Raw genomic sequence first — 20,507 nt, 5'->3', positions numbered from 1 at the left:
CGCTTCAGCTTCAATAGATTACCTATATATTTACCTTCAGGGAGACTACCGCCACCTATCGGTCCATCCAATACACCCAGAGTCCAGATCTTTAATGTTTTATTTGTTTTATCGTGTGTCTTTTTCATATATGTTTGATATATGTCTGATATATGTTTGATATATGTCTGATATATGTCTGATATATATTTGATATATGTCTGATATATGTCTGATATATGTCTGATATATATTTGATATATGTCTGATATATGTTTGATATATGTCTGATATATGTTTGATATATGTCTGATATATGTCTGATATATGTTTGATATATGTCTGATATATATTTGATATATGTCTGATATATATTTGATATATGTTTGATATATGTCTGATATATGTTTGATATATGTCTGATATATGTTTGATATATGTTTGATATATATCTGATATATGTTTGATATAGGTTTGATATATGTCTGATATATGTCTCATATATGTTTGATATATATTTGATATATGTCTGATATATATTTGATATATGTTTGATATATGTCTGATATATGTTTGATATATGTTTGATATATGTCTGATATATGTTTGATATATATCTGATATATATCTGATAGATGTTTGATATATGTTTGATATATGTTTGATATATGTCTGATATATGTCTGATATATATTTGATATATGTTTGATATATGTCTGATATATATTTGATATATGTTGATATATGTCTGATATATATTTGATATTATGATATCTTGATTATATGTCTGATATATGTTTGTCTATATGATATATGTCTGATATATGTTTGCTATATATCTGATATATGTTTGATATAGTCTGATATATATTTGATATAGTCTTGATATATGTTGATATATGTTTGATGTATGTCTGTATATGTTGAATTATCTATATAGTCTATATATGTTTGATATATATCTGATATATGTCTGATATATGTTTATATATATTTGATATATGTTTGATATATGTCTGATATATGTTTGATATATGTCTGATATATTTGATATATGTCTGATATATGTCTGTATAATTTTATATATGTGATTATTATCTGATATATGTCTGATATAGTCTGATATATTTTTTATATATGTTTGATATATATTTGTATATATCTGATATATGTGATATATGTCTGATTATATTTGATATATGTCTGATATATTGTTTTATATATGTTTGATATATATTTGATATATGTCTGATTATGTTTGATATATGTCTGATATATGTTTGATATATGTCTGATATATGTTCTGATATATTTTGATATATATTTGATATATGTTTTTATTATATGTCTGATATATGTCTGATATATGTTTGATATATGTCTGATATATGTTTGATATATGTCTGATATATATTTGATATATGTCTGATATATGTTTGATATATGTCTGATATATATTTGATATATGTCTGATATATATCTGATATATGTCTGATATTGTCTGATATAGTTTATATAGTTTGTATATATTTGATATATATCTGATATATGTCTTGATATATGTTTTTATATATGTTGATATATATTTGATATATGTCTGATATATGTTTTATATATGTTTGATATATATTTGATATATGTCTGATATGTTTGATATATGTCTGATATATGTTTTATATATGTTTGATATATATCTGATATATGTCTGATATATGTTTTATATATGTCTGATATATATTTGATATATGTCTGATATATGTTTTATATATTGTTTTATATATATTTGATATATGTTTGATATTATTTGATATAGTCTGATATATGTTGTATATGTTTGATTATTTGATATATGTCTGATATATATCTGATATATGTCTGATATATGTCTGATATATGTTTTATATGTTTGATATTATTATATATATCTGATATATGTCTGATATGTTTTATATGTCTGTAATATATTTGATATTGTCTGATATATGTTTTATATAGTTTGAGTATATGTTTGATAATATGTCTGATATGTTTATTATGTCTGATATATGTTTTATATATATTGTTGATATATTATATCTGATATATGTCTGATATATGTTTGATATATGTTTGATATATGTCTGATATATATTTGATATATGTCTGATATATGTTTTATATTATGTTTTTTTTTTATATATTGATATTGTTTGATATATTTGATATATGTCTGATATATGTTTGATATATGTTTGATAATATTGCTATATGTCTGATATAGTCTGATATATGTTTATATTATTTGATATATATTGATATCTGTTTGATATATATGATATATGTCTGATATTAATTTGATATATGTCTGTATATGTTTTTATATATGTCTGATATATGTCTTATATATTTTTTATATATGTCTGATATATGTCTGATATATGTTTTATATATGTTGATATATGTCTGATAATGTCTTTATATATGTCTGATATATGTTTATATTATTGTCTGATATATGTCTGATATATGTTTTATATATGTTTGAATATATGTTGATATATGTTTTATATATGTTTATAATGTCTTATATATGTCTGATATATGTTGATATTGTTTATATATGTTTGTATATTTGATATCTGTTTGATATATTCTATTGTCGATATATGTTTATATATTTTGATATAGTCTGATATATGTCTGATATATGTCTGATTTGTTGATATTTTTTTATATATGTTTGATATATGTTTTATATATGTTTGATATATGTCTGATATATGTCTGATATATGTCTGATATATGTTTGATATATGTCTGATATATGTCTGATATATGTTTGATATATCTGATATATGTTGATATATGTTTGATATATGTTTGATATATGTCTGATTATGTTTGATATTGTTGATATATGTCTGATATATGTTTTATATATGTCTGATATATGTTTGATATATGTTGATATATGTTTGATATATGTCTGATATATGTTTGATATATGTCTGATATATGTTATGTCTGATATATGTCTGATTAGTTTTATATATTTTGTATATGTTTGATATATGTCTGATATATGTTGATATATGTTGATATATGTCTTGATATATGTTTGATTATGTCTGATATAGTTTGATATTGTCTGATATATGTCTGATATATGTCTGATTATGTTTTATTCTATGTCTGATATATGTTTGATATATGTTGATATATGTCTGATATTGTTTGATCTATGTCTGATATCTGTTTGATATATGTCTGATATATCTTGATATATGTTGATATATGTTTTATATATGTCTGATATATGTTTTATATATGTCTGATATATGTTTGATATATGTTTGATATTAGATGTACCTGGCAGACTTCGCTAAGGGTCCTGTTCTTCTGGCCGTCCGGGGGCTCCCTGTCAGGCTAACGCAGACGGGCTAACGCAGACGGGCTAACGCAGCGGGCTAACAGGTGACTGACAGTGAACAGTTCGTGGAACCTGTCTCACCGGTGGAAGAAGTCCGACAGACAGACTCACCATCTGATCAACGTTTTATTAAATCTTTTACAGACAGGCGCGCGTGGGGACAGCCCTGGGTCCTGATGCGCTGTTGATCTGAATGAACGGTTTGTTCGTTACACCAGCTGGACACACACACAGACACACACACACACACAGACACACTGCTGCTGCTTTATTCATGTTTTTATTTTAAAGGTCAAACTTCATCTTCTGTCAGGAAACGACTCGTTTTAATTCATCTACGTCACAGGAGCTGAAGTCAAAGGTAAGCTAACATTAGCGGCTAGCTAAACCAACGGCCAGCACTCAATAACATAAACACGTCAGACTAACTTACACTTTAACTGTAACACTTTTAACCGTAACACCTTAACTGTAACACTTTTAACTGTAACACCTTTAACTGTAACACTTTTAACGAAACCTTAACTGTAACCCCTTTACACTGTAACACCTTTAACTGTAAAACCTTTAACTGTAAACACTTTACTAACACTTAACTGTAACCTTTTAACCGTAACACCTTTAACTGTAAACACTTTTAACCGTAAACACCTTTAACCGTAACACCTTTAACTGTAACACCTTTAACTGTAACACTTTTAACCGTAACACCTTTAACTGTAACACTTTTAACTGTAACACCTTTAACTGTAACACTTTTAACCGAAAACACTTAACTGTAACACCTTAACCGTAAATAACACCTTTAACTGTAACACCTTTAACTGTAACACTTTTAACGTAACACTTTTAACCCGTAACACCTTTAACTGTAACACTTTTAAACCGTAACACCTTTAACTGTAACACTTTAACCGTAACACCTTTAACTGTAACACCTTTAACTGTAACACCTTTAACTGTAACACTTTTAACCGTAACACCTTTAACTGTAACACTTTTAACCGTAACACCTTTAACTGTAACCATTTTAACCGTAACACCTTTAACTGTAATACCTTTAACCGTAACAACCTTTAACAGTAACCTTTTAACCGTAAACACCTTTAAAACTGTAACACTTTTAACGTACACCTTTAACTGTAAAACACTTTAACCGTAACACCTTTAACCGTTAACACTTTAACCGTAAACCTTTCACCTGTAACATTGTACGTAACCGTAACAACCTGTACCGTTAACACCTTTAACTGTAACACTTTTAACTGTAACACTTTAACTGTAACACCTTTAACTGTAACACTTTAACTGTAACACCTTTAAGTGTAACACTTTTAACCGTAACACCTTTAACCGTAACACCTTTAACCGCAACACCTTTAACCGTAACACCTTTAACCGCAACACTTTTAACCGCAACACTTTTAACCGCAACACCTTTAACCGTAACAGCTTTGTTCACATGCTCCTTCAGTTAAAGTAGAAATATCAAATCCAATCAGATTTTATTTGTAGAGCCCAAAGTCACACAGTCCATTTTCCTCTGAGGCTTTACAATCTGTACAGGGAGTGACACCCTCTGTCCTTAGACCCTCGGTTCCAGTGAGGAAAAACTTGCCCACAAAAACCTTTAACAGGGAAAAAAGGTGGAAGAAACCTCAGGAAGAGCCACAGAGGAGGGATCCCTCCAATATAAACATTAATGTCTGTTCACCTGTCTGTTCTCAGGTGAGGCTTCTTCTGTGGTCGTCATGGAGCTGGCGTACGTTTGTGAGTGGGAGAAGCGTCCAAAGGGCACTCACTGTCCGTCCGTCCCTCTCGTCTGCTCCTGGTCCTGCAGGAACCTCGTGGCCTTCACCACAGACCTGAAGAACGAAGACGATGACAAGGGTACAGACGCACAGACACACCTCACACATGCAGCACAGACACACACCGGCAGGACAGACACGCCTCACATCTGCAGCACAGACACACATCTGCAGCACAGACACACATCTGCAGCACAGACACACATCTGCAGCACAGACACGCCTCACATCTGCAGCACAGACAGACACCTGCAGCACAGACACACACCTGCAGCACAGACACACACCTGCAGCACAGACACGCCTCACATCTGCAGCACAGACATGCCTCACACCTGCAGCACAGACACACACATGCAGCACAGACACAAACCTGCAGCACAGACATAACCCTGAAGCACAGACATGCCTCACATCTGCAGCACAGACAGACACATGCAGCACAGACATGCCTCACACCTGCAGCACAGACACATGCAGCACAGACACACAACTGCAGCACAGACACACACCTGCATCACAGACACGCCTTACATCTGCAGCACAGACACACCTCACATCTGCAGCACAGACAGACACATGCAGCACAGACATGCCTCACACATGCAGCACAGACAGACACATGCAGCACAGACATACAACTGCAGCACAGACACACATCTGCAGCACAGACATGCCTCACATCTGCAGCACAGACACGCCTCACACCTGCAGCACAGACACACACACACCTGCAGCACAGACACACACCTGCAGCACAGACACACCTAACGTGTGTGTGTGTTTGCCTGTGTTCCAGATGTTAGTCACATGATCCACATCATCGACACTGAGCACCCCTGGGATGTTTACTCAATCAACTCAGGACACGCTGAGGTCATTTCCTGTCTGGAGTGGGACCAATCAGGTGAGCCGAGCTTTGTTTTATTTTTTATTTATTTTAATTAGATTTAGTCTCAGATTGATTTTAAACGCGCGCGTGTATGCGTAGGTTCCAGGTTGCTGTCTGCAGACGGTGACGGTCAGATTAAATGTTGGTCGATGTCCGATCACCTGGTGAACAGCTGGGAGAGCGTCCTGTGCAGCTCCCTGGACGGAGATCCGATCGTGGCTCTGAGCTGGCTGCACAACGGAGTGAAGCTCGCTCTTCACGTCGAGATGGTGAGACACACACACATACACATAAGTCATACATGTCAGGTTAAACATGTCACCTGTCACATGTCAACAGTTGAATCACGGCTCCTCATTTTCTCTCGGTTCAGTCGGGTTCAACAAACTTCGGTGAGAAGTTTTCGCGGGTGAAGTTCTCTCCGTCTCTCACGCTGTTTGGAGGGAAGCCGATGGAGGGCTGGATGGCGGTGACAGTGAGCGGGTTGGTCACTGTGTCACTGCTGAAGCCGGGCGGTGCTCTGCTGACAGCCAGCGAGAGTCTCTGCCGACTCAGAGGACGCGTGGCGTTAGCCGACATCGCCTTCACAGGGGGAGGGAACATCGTGGTAGCAGCAACCGATGGCAGCAGCTCGTCCCCTGTCCAGTTCTACAAGGTCAGAACCAGAACACGTGTCTGACACAGCAACCTCTGACCTCTAATATCAGGGTGAAATAAACATGTCCATGTCCTGACAGGTGGTCGTCAGCGTGGTCAGCGAGAAGTGTCGCATCGACACAGAACTGTTACCATCCCTGTTCCTGCGCTGCACCACTGACCCACTGAGGAGGGAAAAGTACCCCGCCGTCACCCACCTCAAGTTCCTCACCAGAGAAAACTCTGAACAGGTAACCAGCAGAACCAGAGAACTCTGAACAGGTAACCAGCAGAACCAGGGAGAACTCTGAACATCCGTGTGTTGTAGGTTCTGCTGTGTGCGTCCCATCAGAGCGGCAGCATCGTAGAGTGTTGGTCTCTGAGGAAGGAGGGGCTCCCTGTCAACAACATCTTCCAGCACCGATCACCAGTCGGTAAGGAACAAACTGGTTAAACTGGTTCTAGTAACTAGTCCTAGAGGTGCTGGAGGTCACAGTTCAGTGTTGGATGTTTAACCTCTGACCACCTGTCCGGTCTAGTTGGGGAGAAGCAGCCGACCATCCTGAAGTGGAGGATCCTGACGACCACCAACGACCTGGAGCGGGTGTCTGCCGTCGCTCTGCCCAAACTGCCTATCTCCATCTCGAACACCGACCTGAAGGTGGCGTCAGATACCAAATTCTGCCCTGGACTCGGTGAGAACTTTGCTTCTGTTTCACCTGCATAGGTGTGTCAGGAAGGTAGTACTTGGACCAGAATCAGAACTGTATCAGTTACATGTGTTCAAATGGCTGCTCTGAGGAAGGTTTTAGGCATGTCGACCAGGGAGGGAACTGAAAAATAACTGATCTGATGTGGTTTAGATGATGTGGTATAAATTCTGACGATTGGTTCAGGTCAGGTTCTAGGGGATCGGCTCTGGGTTTAACGGGTTTATCAACGCCCCCCTCTGGAGGCAGTCCTCGGGCCTGGAGAACATCTGAACCTCCTCACCCACAGAGTGTCTGAGGATTGGTCCTCCTGTGTTTTCAGGTCTGGCTCTGGCATTTCATGATGGCAGTATTCAGATCCTCCACCGTCTGTCCCTCCACACCATGGGAGTGTTCTATGGCTCCTCGTCCTCGTCCTCAGGTCAGAGACCCGGAGACGAGTCCACCATTAAACGTCAAAGGACTGGTGGCCCCGCGCTCCACTTCAAGGCGCTGCAGTTCTCCTGGACCTCACTGGCACTGGCCGGAGTCGACAACCACGGCAAGGTGAGTTTCTTAAAACTTTCTGTGACTGACATCTCTGTACCTCTGCCCTACCTGTCTGTACCTAGATCTGACCTTGGTGTGTTGTGTCGGTTGTTGTTTCCTCTTTAGCTCCACATGCTGCGAGTGTCACCCTCTATGGGTCAGGTGCTGGAGATGAACACGACGCTGCGCCACCTGCTGTTCCTGCTGGAGTACTGCATGGTGACAGGCTACGACTGGTGGGACGTCCTGCTGCACGTACAGCCCACCATGGTCCACAACCTAGTGGAGAAGCTGCATGAGGAGTACATGAGGCAGAACCAAGCACTACAGCAGGTCAGCAAGGCATGATGGGAGGACAGCATGGAGGCAGTATATGAGATCAGACTGAAGATTGTCTACACATGATACTAACATGTACACCAGGTCAGGGACCAGGTCTCGGACCAGGTCTAGGTCTTGCTTAATGACTTCAGCTGTAACTCTGTCTCAGGTGTTGGCGACACGTATCTTGGCGGTGAAGGCATCTCTCTGTAAACTCTCCACAGCCACAGCAGCTCGAGCCTGCGACTTCCACGCCAAACTGCTGCTGATCGCCATCAGCTCCACCTTAAAGTCTTTGCTGAGGCCACATGTCCTCAACACACCTGACAAGAGTCCAGGTGACCGACTAACTGAGATCTGTGCTAAGAACACAGACACAGGTGAGATACCTGCCGGACATTTAAGATACCTGAGGGACAGGTGAGCTGTGAGAGGGCAGGTGATCAGTGATTGTGTGTGTCCTCAGATATCGATAAGGTGATGATCAATCTGAAGACGGAGGAGTTTGTGTTGGACGGACCCCCTCTGCAGTCCCTGCAGCAGCTCATCCAATGGGTGGGAGACTTTGTCCTCTACCTGTTGGCCAACTTACCTAACCAGGTGAGTGACTGAGAACACAGTTGATCATTTAAAGGTAACAGCAACGGCAGCAAGGACCAATGTTCTTTCATGAGGAACGTGAGGTCAATTATGAAAGAGGATTTCCTGTTGTTACTGTATTTCTGTAATACAAAGTACCAGTACAGCAAGACACGACACGACTACAGCGAGAGGCGAGACGACTACAGCGAGACACGAGACGACTATAGCGAGACACGACTACAGCGAGAGGCGAGACGACTACAGTGAGACACAACACGACTACAGCGAGAGGCGAGACGACTACAGCGAGACACAACACGACTACAGCGAGACACGAGACGACTACAGCGAGACACGAGACACAAGACGACTACAGACACGACACAAGTACAATGAGATGACTACAGCGAGACACGACACACATACAATGAGATGACTACAGCGAGACACGACACAAGTACAGTGAAACACAAGATGGTTACGAGACACACAAAGCACTCCAGTTAGCACTTCAGTCATTCAGAAATGTTTAAGGTTAAAAAGCCATTCTCACATTTTAGAAGTGTTTCATCTTAAACACGTCGATAGATAAAAAATATTTTACATATTATCAAACTACATCAAACCAACCAGACCTGATATGGTCTCTTGTCCTGCAGGGCTCCATGGTACGGCCAGGGTTTGGCTTCATGAGGGACGGGGCATCTCTGGGGATGCTGAGGGAGATGTTGGTGATGATCCGGATTTGGGGTCTGCTAAAGCCGGGCTGCCTGCCCACCTTTACCGCCACTTCAGACAACCAGGACAGCATGCAGCTGTTGTTCAGACTGCTCACCAAGCTGTGGCTCTGCTGTAAGAACCTGTTTGACTGTTACAGATCCTGAACTGAACCACATGACCACATCTAGTGTCCTCCTAAATCCGTTCTGTAGATGTTTGGGTAAATGTGGCTCATAGCTCAAGATGGTGTCAGTCTGATTAAATCTCCTTCCTGTTCTGTTGACTGTGTCTCAGCTCGGGACGATGGACCCCCCCAGGACGCTGATGAGAGTCTGATAGATGAGTGCTGCCTTCTGCCCAGCCAGCTGCTGGTTCCCAGTATGGACTGGCTCCCAGTTAATGATGGTGTCATTGTCAAGCTGCAGGGTAAACACCCACTCAGGCTGCAGTTTGGAAAAGCTTCGTCTCTGCCTGGAGCGGGCTCCACCGCCCCGCTGGAGGTCTTCACCAGGTAATACACACCTGAACTTGAACCTGAACCTGAACTCACTGAGGAGTTGCAGGTTGAACAGAGATTGTCCCAGAAACTGATTAATTCATCTAATAAATCAAACAGTAACAGTGCAAGATACTGAACCCCAAACTGCTCCCAAAGGCTGAACCATCGGTGTGTGAATACGTATGAATGGTTAGCTCCTAAAACTCATAAGCAATTGGCATTGCATGGCAACTAATGCCATCAGCTTATGAATGTGTGTGAATGAGATATGTAGTGTAAAAGTGCCTTTAAGTGGTCGGAAGACTGGAAAGGAGATAGATAAGTACAGTCCATTTACCATTTTCCAGCTGAGGAATCTGGGGTCTACCTGGAACTGAAACTTTAATGTGTTACTGTGTTTGTTGGGGTGTTCGTTTGGGTGTTTGTCAGGGCACTCTTCGGGGTATTTGTCGGGGCATTCGTCGGGGTGCTCTGTGGGGTGTTTGTCTGTTGCTCTGTGGGGTGTTTGTTTGTTGCTCTGTAGGGTGTTTGTCTGTTGCTCTGTAGGGTGTTTGTCTGGCGCTCTGTAGGGTGTTTGTCTGTTGCTCTGTAGGGTGTTTGTCTGTTGCTCTGTAGGGTGTTTGTCTGTTGCTCTGTAGGGTGTTTGTCTGTTGCTCTGTAGGGTGTTTGTCTGTTGCTCTGTAGGGTGTTTGTCTGTTGCTCTGTAGGGTGTTTGTCTGTTGCTCTGTAGGGTGTTTGTCTGTTGCTCTGTAGGGTGTTTGTCTGTTGCTCTGTAGGGTGTTTGTCTGTTGCTCTGTAGGGTGTTTGTCTGTTGCTCTGTAGGGTGTTTGTCTGTTGCTCTGTAGGGTGTTTGTCTGTTGCTCTGTAGGGTGTTTGTCTGTTGCTCTGTAGGGTGTTTGTCTGTTGCTCTGTAGGGTGTTTGTCTGTTGCTCTGTAGGGTGTTTGTCTGTTGCTCTGTAGGGTGTTTGTCTGTTGCTCTGTAGGGTGTTTGTCTGTTGCTCTGTAGGGTGTTTGTCTGTTGCTCTGTAGGGTGTTTGTCTGTTGCTCTGTAGGGTGTTTGTCTGTTGCTCTGTAGGGTGTTTGTCTGGGCACACGGGGTGTTTGTCTGTTGCTCTGTAGGGTGTTCGTCAGGGCATTGGGTCTACAGAAGTCAGTTTGTCATCTTTCATCCTGGATTCTGTTTTGTGCTGTAACTTTCCAAAACTTCTTTTAAGTCATTAACCCTCTGATGGTTCCGTGTGCAGGAGTCCTGGATCACAGAAGATGGATAATCTGCGTTGTGTTCATATGGGAGTTTGTCCCACTGAGGAGAGCAAGGCCTGCACCAGGTGAGTCCACTGGAAGTAAAGGTCACTGTAGAGTCTGCAGGTGTGTTTGTGAGATACACATCAATAAAGTAACAATCAGTTGTTAGCAGTTTTCTGTAACATCAACATTATTCAAAATATTTAATATACTGCACCTTTTAACGTTTTAACAAAAACACATGAAGAACTCGACATAACACGTGTTCCTGTTTGCTTTATACATGTTCTGAGGAAACTTTAACATGTTCTGTGTTTAGGTGCGGCTGCGTGACGATGCTACGTTCTCCCAACAAGACAAACGCCATGAAACAGTGGGAACAGCGCTGGATCAAAAACTGTCTGTGTGGAGGCCTGTGGAGGAGGATCCCTCCAACACTCACCTGAACACATCACACACCTGAACACATCACACACCTGAACACATCACACACCTGAACACATCACACACCTGAACAAAGTTTTGTTTGTTTTGTACTTCTTTTTGTAATAAAACTTTCAAAATAAAAGCTGTGTAGCTGTGTGGTTTGTGTCCTGATGAGCATCCTACAGAGGACCTCCACTGTCATGGACCTCCTCACTGGTTCTGAGGTTGGTGGATGCGAACTGATTGGACCTGTCTAAACTGGGTCGGTAGGTATCAGGTGAGTGTTCTGACCCGATGAGGATGATGGGCTTGACATTGTTAAAGGAATGTGGTAGTCTCAGGTTTGTATCTTCTCTGCCAGATTCAGTTCTGCTGGGTTCTGACCCGTTCTTTGCCACAGTGACACTTTAAGTGACAAAGCAGCTCTCTTCACTGTGTGTGTCCTGCTATTTAAATTAACCTGATCAACCAGAACCTTTTGACCCAAACAGAGACCAGCTCACATCTGGTTCTGGTCCTGATGGTCCTCCTTTAAAAAAATAGGAGGAGGAGGTCGCGGTAAATCACCGCATAGACTGAGTGAAGGAGCTGATGAGCTGACCTGCAGCCCGCACACCGACAGAACCGGATTCAAACACGTCAGTGATCCAGAGTCTGTCACCGACACGCGCACACAGACGAACACGCGCACGCCGTGCAGCAGCAGCACGGTCGGTCGGTGTTTCAGCAGCGGGAGACAAAACGGTCGCAGATCCGCGTGACCACAGAACGGATCCTAAGCGGGACTAACCGGGACCAGGCAGGTGTTTTCGGTAACGGCTCCAGTTCTGTTTGTGCGGGAGGACGAAACGTGACCAGAATCAAAGAACCGATGGTCTGAGGTGAGACCGCGCGCTGTGTGTGTGTGTGTGTGTGTGTGTGTGTGCGCGCGCGCGCGTGTTTTCTGCGGAGCTGTGACTCATTTATTATTCTGCATCAGAGCCGCGAGACAATAAAACACAACAGACCCGGCACATCCGGTCCGGACTGCAATGATGATGACTGCAGCAGAACCCGTCTGTCTGTCTGCCTGCCTGCCTGTCTGTCTGCCTGCCTGCCTGCCTGTCTGCCTGCCCGCCTGTCTGTCTGCCTGCCTATCTGCCTGTCTGTCTCTCTGCGGGTCTCATTCTGTGCTCTGATTGGTCTGACTGAGCAGAGGTGCGTTTAATGTTCAGGTGAAGGTAGCAGATGATGATGATGATGATTCTTTGTTCACCACGAGGCCAAAAGTCAGCGGACACCTGCCTGCCTGCCTGTCTGTCTGTCTGTCTGTCTGTCTGCCTGCCCGCCTGTCTGTCTGCCTGCCTGCCTGCCTGCCCGCCTGTCTGTCTGCCTGTCTGTCTGTCTGTCTGCCTGTCTGCCTGCCCGCCTGTCTGTCTGCCTGTCTGTCTGCCTGCCTGCCTGCCCGTCTGTCTGCCTGCCTGTCTGTCTCTCTGCGGGTCTCATTCTGTGCTCTGATTGGTCTGACTGAGCAGAGGTGCGTTTAATGTTCAGGTGAAGGTAGCAGATGATGATGATGATGATTCTTTGTTCACCACGAGGCCAAAAGTCAGCGGACACCTGTCTGTCTGAGCTGCTTTACATTATTTAAACATTTCTATGTGTTGCAGGTTGAGCACGATGATGATGAACTCCGACAAGATGAAGAAGAAACCTCCAAAGGACAGTTTGACTCTGCTGCCATGTTTCTACTTTGTGGAGGTGAGATCACATGACCACACGACAAGTGAGTTCTGGATCAGGTGATAATCTAAGGTGACCAGATGGACACCGGGTCTGGTAGTCTCCATGACGTCCCCGCAGACTGTCTAAAACCTGGACGTAGTCTACGTGACGTCCCCGCAGAGTGTCTAAAACCTGGACGTAGTCTACGTGACGTCCCCGCAGACTGACTAAAACCTGGACGTAGTCTCTGTGAAGTTTTTGTCTTCACAGACATGGCAATAGTGCTTTTGTTGGGGACTATTTTAGTGGTGTATTAATCCATATTTGGTGCTCACACCATCTGTCTGTGTGTGTGTGTGTGTGTGTGTGTGTGTGTGTGTGTGTGTGTGTGTGTGTTTAGCTGCCCATCGTGGCTTCTTCTATGGTGTCTCTGTACTTCCTGGAGTTGACTGACGTTGTCCAGCCAGCTCAGGTTGGGTTCAGGTGTCATGACAGAGAGCTCAGCATGCCATACGTGGACGGAGGAGACGAACTGATCCCACTGCTGATGCTGCTGAGCCTCGCCTTCGCTGGACCGGCTGCCTCAGTAACACACACACACGCACACACACACACACACACACACACACACAGTATGTACTATTGTGTGTCTCTGAGGGCTGAGGGTGTGTTTGTTTGTGTGCATCATTTTCTAGATCATGCTGGTTGAAGGTCTCATTTACTGCCTGCAGTCCAGACTGAAGCTCCGCAGACCTGAAGGAAGCATCAACGCTGGAGGCTGCAACTTCAACTCCTTCCTGAGGAGGACGGTGCGCTTCGTAGGTGAGCCACAACTAAACTTGAAACTACACCTGAAACTACACCTAAACACGACTACACCTGAAACTACACCTGAAACTACACTTAAACACGACTACACCTACACCTGAAACTACACCTAAACACGACTACACCTACACCTGAAACTACACCTAAACACAACTACACCTGAAACTACACCTAAACATGACTACACCTGAAACTACACCTAAACACGACTACACCTGAAACTACACCTGAAACTACACCTAAACACGACTACACCTGAAACTACACCTGAAACTACACTTAAACACGACTACACCTGAAACTACACCTAAACACGACTACACCTGAAATTACACCTGGAACTACACCTAAACACGACTACACCTGAAACTACACACAGGTGTTCAGTCTCACCTGTCTGTCTCTCTGCAGGTGTTCATGTGTTCGGTCTGTGTGCGACGGCGTTGGTCACTGACATCATCCAGCTATCGACAGGTTACCACACTCCGTTCTTCCTCACCGTCTGTAAACCGAACTACACGCTCGCCGGTGTCTCCTGTGACAGAAACGCTTACATCACTAAAGACATCTGCTCGGGACACGACCAGCACGCCATCATGGCCGCCAGGTGAGTTACCTGCTGTTTCCTGGTCCTGTTGTCTTTCAGTTGTCATGACGATGATGAAGGAAGTTAAGTTCTGCTCTCTCTGTTGACAGGAAAACATTCCCTTCCCAGCATGCAACTCTGTCCGCCTTCGCTGCTGTTTACATCTCTGTAAGAAAACCATAAGTTACCTTCAAATACAAACACGGTCTCAGACAATCTCAGACGATTTCACAGAGACCCAGACACTCACAGAGTCTCAAAGAGATTCTGAGAGTCTCAAAGAGATTCAGATAGTCTCAGACGGTTTCAGAGCGATTCGTAGAGTCTCAGTGAGATTCTGAGAGTCTCAGACAGTCTCAGATGGTTTCAGAGATTTAGAGAGTCTCAGTGAGATTCAGAGAGTCTCAGTGAGATTCAGAGAGTCTCAGGGAGTCTCAGAGGGTCTCAAGAGAGTCCTAAACAGTCTCAGAGAGTCAGTCAGAGAGTTTCATTTAATGAATGATGACATGAATAAACAGTGAGATGTTCGCAGTAAACAGTCATCATGTCATTTCCTTTCAGATGTACTTTAACTCAACAATCTCCGACAGCACCAAGCTGCTCAAACCCGTCCTGGTTTTCGCATTCGCCATTGCAGCGGCGTTGACGGGTCTGACTCAGATCACTCAGCACCGCAGCCATCCCATCGACGTCTATGTGGGCTTCCTCATTGGAGCCTTCATCGCTGCTTATCTGGTGAGTCTGTCCAGGATGGTTGGGGGTCCTCGAGCTTCAGTGTTTCAGTCCTGTTGTTGTCAGGGACATAACTTTGTGTCTCTGTTGCCATGTTGACTGCATCAGAACCAGTGGACTGATGGAGGAGGAAAAGCTAACAGTCAAAAGCTACAGAAAAGCTACCAGATAATTTTTTTTATGAAACTGGACGACGATCTGAATGAAATGCTGCAAACACCAGACTGTTCGGTTCTGTTATGTTCTGTTCTGGTTTGATACAGATCACATGTTCAGCAGTTCAGATCAACATCAGATGATGAACATGAAGTTGATCTGAAGCCAGAAAAATAAAAGAACCTCAACTTCATGGAGTCCAGAATAAAAATCTAAAGTCACCTGAAACCCTAAAAATGAACTGCTTCATCTTAAGAGTACTCTGACCTGAGAACCTGAAGACTGAGAACCTTCAGCACTCTGACCTGAGGACTGAGAACCTTCATACTGGTCTACATTCAGGACTGTTGGGTAGCCTTTAGTCATTACGCGGAGTTTTGTGTGTTGTTGGTGTGAAATCAGGATTTTAAAGATAATGTTTTTCTTCTTCAGGCTTTTCATGCTGTTGCCAACTTCAAGTCCTCTGATGACATCACTCCAGCACCACCCCCCCCACCCCTGAAGGAGGACCCCCTGCGTGCACTGACAGAGCGAGGACACGAGTCCGTCTACAACAAGGGCCCCGCCTCCGCCTCAGAGAGTAATGATGAGATAGCAGCAGCTCCGGCCCCCATGGACCGGCTGGAGGGTTTGGGGCCCCTACAGAGGGAGAAGGACTCCATGGGGAGCCTGAAGAGAGCCAGCGTGGATGTGGAGCTGCTGGCTCCTCGCAGCCCCATGGGCAAGGAGACCATGTTGACCTTCAGTAACACGCTGCCCAGGGCGAGCATGAACGTTAACGGAGTGCTGGGGGCCAACACAGGACCAGAGGATCCAGTGCAGTCAGTGCAGCCGGTGCAGCCGGTGCAGCGGCGTTTGAAGGCGGTGCAGGTTCCCATGGACCCAATGCGTTCACAGCAGCTGGTGTCGGAGTGGAAGCAGAAGTCGATGGAGATGAGAGGCCTGAATGTCCGGGACGAGGCGGAGCACGAGGCCAGCGAAGACGGCTCTGAGGTGGGCTCTGTGGGGACAGATGAGGCAGGGTCTCAGGTCCCCATCTACCAGCCCACAGTGCAGCCTGGGAGGGCATCTTCTAGCCGTAATCCCACTCCACCTCCAGGTGGTGCCAAAGCCGTGGCTACTCCCAGACCACCACAGATCCCTGAGGCTGGACCACCACCAGTGTCCCCAAAGAGTGCCCTGACCCGGGCAAAGTGGCTAGCCATCCGAGAGAAGACAACTGGGGAGGGGTCAGCCCGCGGTGCTGCCAACCAGCCGCGACTCATGCAGGTCATCACCATGTCAAAGCAGCAGGGCCTCCTCCCCTCATCCTCCTCAGTGGAGAAATCCTCGGAGACCACCTCCACATGCTCCGGCACCTCCTCCACCACTGACTCTCCACATTACCGCCCCCCCTACGAGCAGAGGGAGGGCTCAGGGATCATCACAGTGGATGCCCACGCCCCTCATCATCCTGTTGTCCAAGCCCCACCCCCTCCGCAAGCCCCGCCCCTTGCAGGTAACAGTAACCCATGGGAGTGGGCAGGGGCATCTAACGGAGGGGACCCACGAGACACCTACGACCTCAACAGCCTGAACCGGGGAGACTCTGCGGCCCGTGGCAGTAGCTTCCGGCCTCACCGATCCGCCTCGCCGCGTGCTGTAGTCGAACCTGACCCAGCCCTGCCCCCACCTAACGCACAGGTGGAGGTGTGTGTGGAAGCTCAGCGCAGGGAGATGGCTATGAGACGCAAGACGGCACTAGTTCTGTTGGATCGAGAGATCCGTAACCAGACTGAACAGGAGAACTACTATAAGAGTTTGCAGGGACGAAGATTTAAGGACTAGACCCTTTCAAAATAAAAGCCATTATTTTGGTCACTACAGCACCTGGACAGGACACCACCTTGGTTTCATGCAATGGAAAGTTGGAACATTTCCATCATTCTGGTGTCGATGTGGCTCAACACTCTGGAAAGACATGTCCATGACCTTTCCAATAATGTCCGCCAAAGAGTGGCATCATGAGATTAATAATAATAATTCATTTAATTAATTTTAAGCATCAATTTTTATCAGGAAATGACAAACTGTAAGATACCATGAAGAATACCTGAAAATACTGAAAACATGACTTTGTGTCTGACGGTCCGGCTCGCTGTTTGATGACCTTCATCTGAGAGACGATCGTCCACAGTGTTGAGCTACTGAAGAGGAACCTACAGTTTCCATGGCAACTTGTTCTGTCGACATCAAAACAGCACAAACAATTTTCTGAAGCACAAACATGCAACAAACCTGAACCCTGCAGTGTCACAACATCGTCCACCACAACCACCTGCCTCTGGCCCCGCCTCCTCTGGTGGTGTGGCCTATGACAGTGTTTCCTGTCATTTTTCTGGACATTGTGGCGGCCATGTTGGAGGTTTTACACTGATTGTATATTACCTGGACTGTTATTGCCCTTATGTTGTGATGGCTTGGTTGCTAAAGTGATTCTAAGCATGTTTGTTTGTGTGCTGCTTTCTGATTGGTTGAGACTGTGTGTTGAGATTGTGTGTGTGTGTGTGTGTGTGCGCGCGCGCGCATGCGCGCGCAGGTTTTGAGGATGGATGATATTAAATATTCATTGAGATTTTAAAGATACTCACTGATTGTTACAGCGCTGCTCATCGAGACGTTCGATCATAAAAATCTGTCCCAGTTCATTCTGATCTCGGTCCCGGTCCTCATCCTGATCCTGGTCTGTCCCTGTTGTTCATGTGTCTGTGTTGTAGCATGTTGATGGAGGTTTTTTAATTGTGTGAACAGAATGCTGATCTCTGTGAACATCTGAATGTAAAAACATTGTTGCTCTTGAATCTGTTATGACTGGAAACAGGAAAAAGAAAAAAAAATGCTGCTATAAAAACCTTTCAAATTAAGAGAAAAGAGTTTCAGACTGAAGGATGCTGCATGCTCTGTGGTCATTATGATGAAAGTTTAATTAAAAGTTATTCGTCAATTGTTTTTTTACTGACAATTTTATCAGCAATTGAAGTTAGTGTCTGGATGTGTTTATGATGTGTTCATGAACACAACATGAACACAACAAACACCACGAACACGTGAACACAACATGAACATGAGAACACAACATGAACGTTGAAATCAGTGGTGTAAGTGGTGTAAGTGAGTGCATGAGTGGAAAAGTGTATGAGTATGAGTTGAAATAAATGCTATAACACAAGCAAATCATCAAACAAAAAAACCCAGTTGTTGTCTCAGGGAGGAGAGAGAGTACTTTTAAAAAGGTGCATGACAGGCCTCAGGTGTGTCCACTTGGCTCACGACCCTCTGCCACGTCCACTTAACGTACCTGCACCAAGACAATACACAACCAGGAAATGGAAGACAGGGTGGAGTGGGTCGCTACAACATGAACCCATGAATACAACATAGAACGCATTAACACATGAGTGCAATATGAACACGTGAACACATGAAAACAACATGAACACAACACATTCTGTCTCATGTCCTGCACCTTCAGGTTCATTATGCAGTTTCCATAGTAACCGTGTAGATGTTGAGATAAGAGCTCAAACACACAGACACACACACACATATATATATTCCTGGTTACTGTTGCCATGGAAACACACTGGCTGCTGGATGGCCTCTGGTGTGTTTGAATTGTCCTCCGTGGTCTCTGATGAATGATCCATGATTACTGAAAGGATGGCGAACACGCTCTATTTCATTCTGCTAACGATCAAATCTCACGACTTATCAGGACTGTTCAACCATGAAGCTAACTGAGCTAACACACTCGTTCCTGTCAGCCTACATACTGCAAAGTCCTCAGAGACTTATTGGAGCAGCCTGATAACAAAGAGTTACAATAGTCCAGCCTTGAAGTAACAAATGCGTGGACTAGTTTTTCTGCATCCGCTTGAGATACGATGCGTCTGATTTTAGCGATGTTACGTAAGTGGAAGAATGCAGTCCTTGAAATTTGTTTTATGTGACGTTAAAGGACAAATCCTGATCAAAAACAACTCCAAGATTCTTTACAGTGGAGCTGGAGGCCAGGGTGATCCCATCTAAAGTAACTAAGTCTCTAGAAAGAGAGTTTCTGAGGTGTTTGGGTCCAGTTACAAGAACTTTAACTGATTGGTTTCATCAGACTTTATAAAATACTTTGATAAATATAACTGGGTGTCGTCAGCATGACAATGAAAATGAATGGAGTGATTCGTAATGATGTTCCCTAAAGGAAGCATATATAAACTGAATAGAAGTGGTCCTATATGGCATCATTTCAGTGCCAAAATCTGTGTGCATAAAAACCATAATCAGCGGGCATAAAGACTCTCTGCCTTCTACTTGATTGCGGATTGAGATGTCAGAGAAAAAAGGGATAGGTTGAGGAACAGACAGATATTTAAATTTAAATATAGATTTTACGAGTGTGAAAAACGGACTCTGTGCCTACTTATAACCTTGTGGAATTCCATGAATAACTTTGGTGTGCATGGAGGATTCATCATTAACATGAACAAACTGTAGTTACATATGTTGGTCATGTTGTAACAGTTCAGTGGGCCAGTTCAGGTCCGACCCACTCCAGCCTCCTAGTTTTCCTGTCTTGTGTTTGTCCCACCTCTAATTAACCACATCTGTGATTCCCTCATTTCCCAGTGTACTTAAGCCCATTGTTCTCTTTCCCCAGTGCCAGATTGTCAGTGTCCTTCGTGTCCTACTCTCCAGCGTTTTCCTAAG

General features: G+C 43.8%; 2 protein-coding genes across 4 annotated transcripts; both read left to right on the top strand.

Moving 5' to 3' along the window:
• The first annotated feature begins 3,528 nt into the window (after positions 1-3,528).
• Positions 3,529-12,283, top strand: med16 (mediator complex subunit 16). Of its 2 annotated transcripts, none has more exons than XM_027288010.1 (17): positions 3,529-3,588; positions 3,702-3,749; positions 5,117-5,278; positions 5,999-6,106; positions 6,191-6,360; positions 6,465-6,746; positions 6,829-6,978; positions 7,056-7,161; positions 7,267-7,422; positions 7,760-7,983; positions 8,092-8,298; positions 8,456-8,666; positions 8,753-8,886; positions 9,528-9,720; positions 9,883-10,099; positions 11,332-11,415; positions 11,652-12,283. In XM_027288010.1, exons 3-17 carry the CDS (start codon positions 5,140-5,142, stop codon positions 11,776-11,778), a joined length of 2,508 nt encoding a protein of 835 aa, XP_027143811.1. In that variant the 5' UTR covers positions 3,529-3,588; positions 3,702-3,749; positions 5,117-5,139; the 3' UTR covers positions 11,779-12,283. The 2 variants fall into 2 exon arrangements, with proteins under 2 accessions (XP_027143811.1, XP_027143810.1); XM_027288009.1 differs by having other exon boundaries at positions 3,533-3,588; positions 3,680-3,749.
• A 64-nt stretch (positions 12,284-12,347) lies between these two features.
• Positions 12,348-18,747, top strand: plppr3b (phospholipid phosphatase related 3b). Of its 2 annotated transcripts, none has more exons than XM_019276997.2 (8): positions 12,348-12,639; positions 13,408-13,498; positions 13,863-14,048; positions 14,158-14,284; positions 14,702-14,897; positions 14,987-15,044; positions 15,438-15,611; positions 16,197-18,747. In XM_019276997.2, the coding sequence occupies exons 2-8, from the start codon at positions 13,418-13,420 to the stop codon at positions 17,589-17,591; spliced, it is 2,217 nt and encodes a 738-aa protein (XP_019132542.1). In that variant the 5' UTR covers positions 12,348-12,639; positions 13,408-13,417; the 3' UTR covers positions 17,592-18,747. The 2 variants fall into 2 exon arrangements, with proteins under 2 accessions (XP_019132542.1, XP_027143812.1); XM_027288011.1 differs by lacking the exon at positions 12,348-12,639 and adding an exon at positions 12,934-12,955.
• Positions 18,748-20,507: the final 1,760 nt, after the last annotated feature.

The sequence above is a fragment of the Larimichthys crocea genome, chromosome XIV, assembly GCF_000972845.2.
Source record: "Larimichthys crocea isolate SSNF chromosome XIV, L_crocea_2.0, whole genome shotgun sequence".
Taxonomy (NCBI): domain Eukaryota; kingdom Metazoa; phylum Chordata; class Actinopteri; family Sciaenidae; genus Larimichthys; species Larimichthys crocea.
Note: the sequence above shows the minus strand (reverse complement) of the source record. Positions and strands in the feature narration are given on the sequence as shown.